Here is a 2,939-nt window from a genome sequence, read left to right as displayed (position 1 = left end):
ACGGCTATCTCAGATGAGAGTTATGGAGTTGCTCACCTTTTATTTGTTTCAAAACCGATAATTGATCTGCATATTTGAAGTCCCTTTTAGACTTTCTGTTCCGTGTGAAGCTTACCTCCTTCCTGTTAATGGGCTTAAGAACATTACTTCTCTATTGTTGTGTTTTGTGAATACCTCTGAATTGTGGATAATTTGTTACAGATTAGAAACCTCATTCGGTATCCTTAAAGTGAGAGCTTCATTAGAGTATGAATATCTGTATAATCATCTACAATAAAATACTTATTATTTTTGTATACATACTATGCCTTTGCAACTCATGATTTGGGAAGGACAATGGATGCCATAAAATGTTTTCAATTTTTTAATTATACAATTTTAAGGTCATCTGTGTTTTGGGCTATATATCCTTGACAAACGAAACTTAGGTACGTATAATAGTTCATTACTTGACCATGTTATGATACCGAATTGCGGAGATTTCACCACAATTGTTTTGGTTCCATGATGCCCTAATGTAACTTAGGACGTAGATTCTCTGTTTGCCTTAGCACAACTAGATCTTTGTTAGCTGTAAATTTTAGGTGTTCAATGGTTCTGTATTAGTTTTCCTTTTGTAACTTACAGGTTATGGTATGAAACCTGAAATATATTCTTCAATGCCCTTGATATGCCAACTTTCAGGTCAGCTAAAGATTTTCCAGATACTCATGCTCTCATTATGCACACTTACAACTCAGATACTGCTGATTTGCGTGTTGATCATTTGGGGTTACACAAAGCTCTGTGTGTCTTAATGGGTTGGAACTACTCAAAGCCTCCTGATAACTCAAAAGCATATCAGTTTCTTTCTGCTGATGAAGCAGCAGCAAATCAGGATGATCTGATCATGTGGCCGCCACTGGTGATTATTCATAACACAAATACTGGAAAAAATAAAGAAGGTCGTATGGAGGGTTTGGGAAACAAAACAATGGACAATATAATTAGAGGTAGATTGTTCCCCTCCATTCTTTTTTTATCTTCTCTTATAATTACTCTCTTAAAAAGCCTGAGTAGTTCAGATAAATCTGCCTTGCATGCATGCATGCTCACTTATAGCAGTTTCTGCTAGAAATCCTCCGTGATCTTCCCCAATATGTCTTGGTTAGCCAGATCTTTATTAAAAGACTCTTATGGCATTATCTCATTATAGACTAACGAGATAAGAGATCAGTTTGATTTGGTAGTTGCTTTAAGTTGAAATTAGACCAACTTTGAGAAAGTTACATCTAGCTTTGAAATTAGACCACTTAAACCATCTTTGACACAATAGAGAGTAGAGTTACATCTAGCTTTTGAAATGGTTGCCAATCAGCGTCTTCAGAGGGCTAAGATTTACTTTTTGTTTATCTATGCCCCCTTGTTGCTTGGACTATATTCTTAAACTGTCTTATTTGTTTGTTTGTTGCATTATATAGCTGGTAAGCCAATATTGGCTTTGTATATATGTCCATTTCAATATTTGATAGGAAGTCCAGTGTAGCTGGAATTCTGTGCATATAACCTTCTTTCCCATCTAGTGGTATAAAGCCTGGTGGTGATTGTTATGACTCTGGTGTAATTACTTGTTATGGTTGCTTTATAACTTGACTAGTATAGTTGTTTTAATATTTTCTGCTTTTCACTTTATATTTTTTGTTTTGTTCATGCGTGCAACTTCCAGATTATGAGGAATTGTGAGTCCAAAATAGTTTCTGTTCTTTTAAGAGTTCTTGGAGTTATTTCTCCAAGCTTATTTCTTTCATTTGATTACTATTTTTTCACTTTGGATGGAGTTGACCTGTATTATACGTTTTGCGTTCTTGCTCTGGTTTTGTTGTTGAGGTAACCAATTTGTTCTTATGCAAGGATGGATCATTTTGTTTGACCTTTCATTAATACTCTTTTATGTCCCATTTATTCTTATGAAAGGCTGGTTCATTTTGTTTGACCTTTCATCAATTCTCTTTCATTGTGCTACTCATCTGCATTCATGGTTACAAGTCAAGGGACTGATTTAGGTTTAGAATACAATAATGTAAATCAGCTTTTTTGAAGCTGTTTATATTGTCCAATTTTCGTTTATTACTTCTTTGAACTACTCTGTAAGAGTTGATCTTGATTTTGCAAGTTTCAATGTCTTCTTGACATGCTTTCCTTTAATTATATGCTCTTACAGTCTCAATGACTGAAGCATAATTTACACAAACACTAACTTGTGACCTCTAGCAGTATTTGTGTACTGGCTTTTACAATTTTGAAGTTTCATTCTACTTTACCCCTTATTTACTTTGATAAGTATTTGGAAAATTTGACATATATGATGATTTGTTCATACATTTCACTTTTAGTAGAGTAGATGGATTGTAGTCATTAGAATCATTTTCGTACATTAGGTAATAGCCCAATTTCTCTATAATTAATCAAAATACTAACTTTATGGGGGTTGTAGTCAGAAATGTTGATTTTGCACTGATAGGATGAATGCATCTCAATAGAATGATAGTCCTTTTTAGGGGTGTGCAAAAAAACTGGTTTCACTGAACTGAATTGAAACTGAACTGAAACTGTTTTAAATAAACCAGTTTTTTTAAATAAAAAACTGAACTGAAACCATAGTTTTTATGAAAAACCAGTTTATTGAAAACCAGTTCTTAAAGTTCAGTTTAGTTTTAAACCAAATTAAAACTGGTTTTATTTAAACTCCAAAATTAGTTTTTACGTACTCTTTCTTTTTCTTTCTTCCTTCACTCTCTCTCTCCCCTTCCTCTCTCTCTCCTCTTTCTCCCCCTCCTCTCTTCCTTCTCTCTTTCTCTTTTCCCTTTCTTCCTTTCTCCTTTCTCTCTCTCTCTCTCTCTCTCTCTCTCTCTCTCTCCCTCCCTCTCTCTCATCTCTTTCTCCCCCTCTCTCTCTCTCCC

General features: G+C 34.5%; 1 protein-coding gene across 1 annotated transcript in view; it reads left to right on the top strand.

The window, feature by feature from the left end:
- LOC107466990 (uncharacterized) overlaps positions 1 to 2,939 on the top strand; it is an 8,847-nt gene that overhangs the window by 1,969 nt on the left and 3,939 nt on the right. Inside the window, exon 3 of the mRNA XM_052254391.1 lies at positions 685 to 992. Coding sequence (XP_052110351.1) covers positions 685 to 992 — 308 coding nt within the window. The remainder of the gene's footprint in view (positions 1 to 684; positions 993 to 2,939) is intronic.

The sequence above is a fragment of the Arachis duranensis genome, chromosome 9, assembly GCF_000817695.3.
Source record: "Arachis duranensis cultivar V14167 chromosome 9, aradu.V14167.gnm2.J7QH, whole genome shotgun sequence".
Taxonomy (NCBI): Eukaryota; Viridiplantae; Streptophyta; class Magnoliopsida; order Fabales; family Fabaceae; genus Arachis; species Arachis duranensis.
Note: the sequence above shows the minus strand (reverse complement) of the source record. Positions and strands in the feature narration are given on the sequence as shown.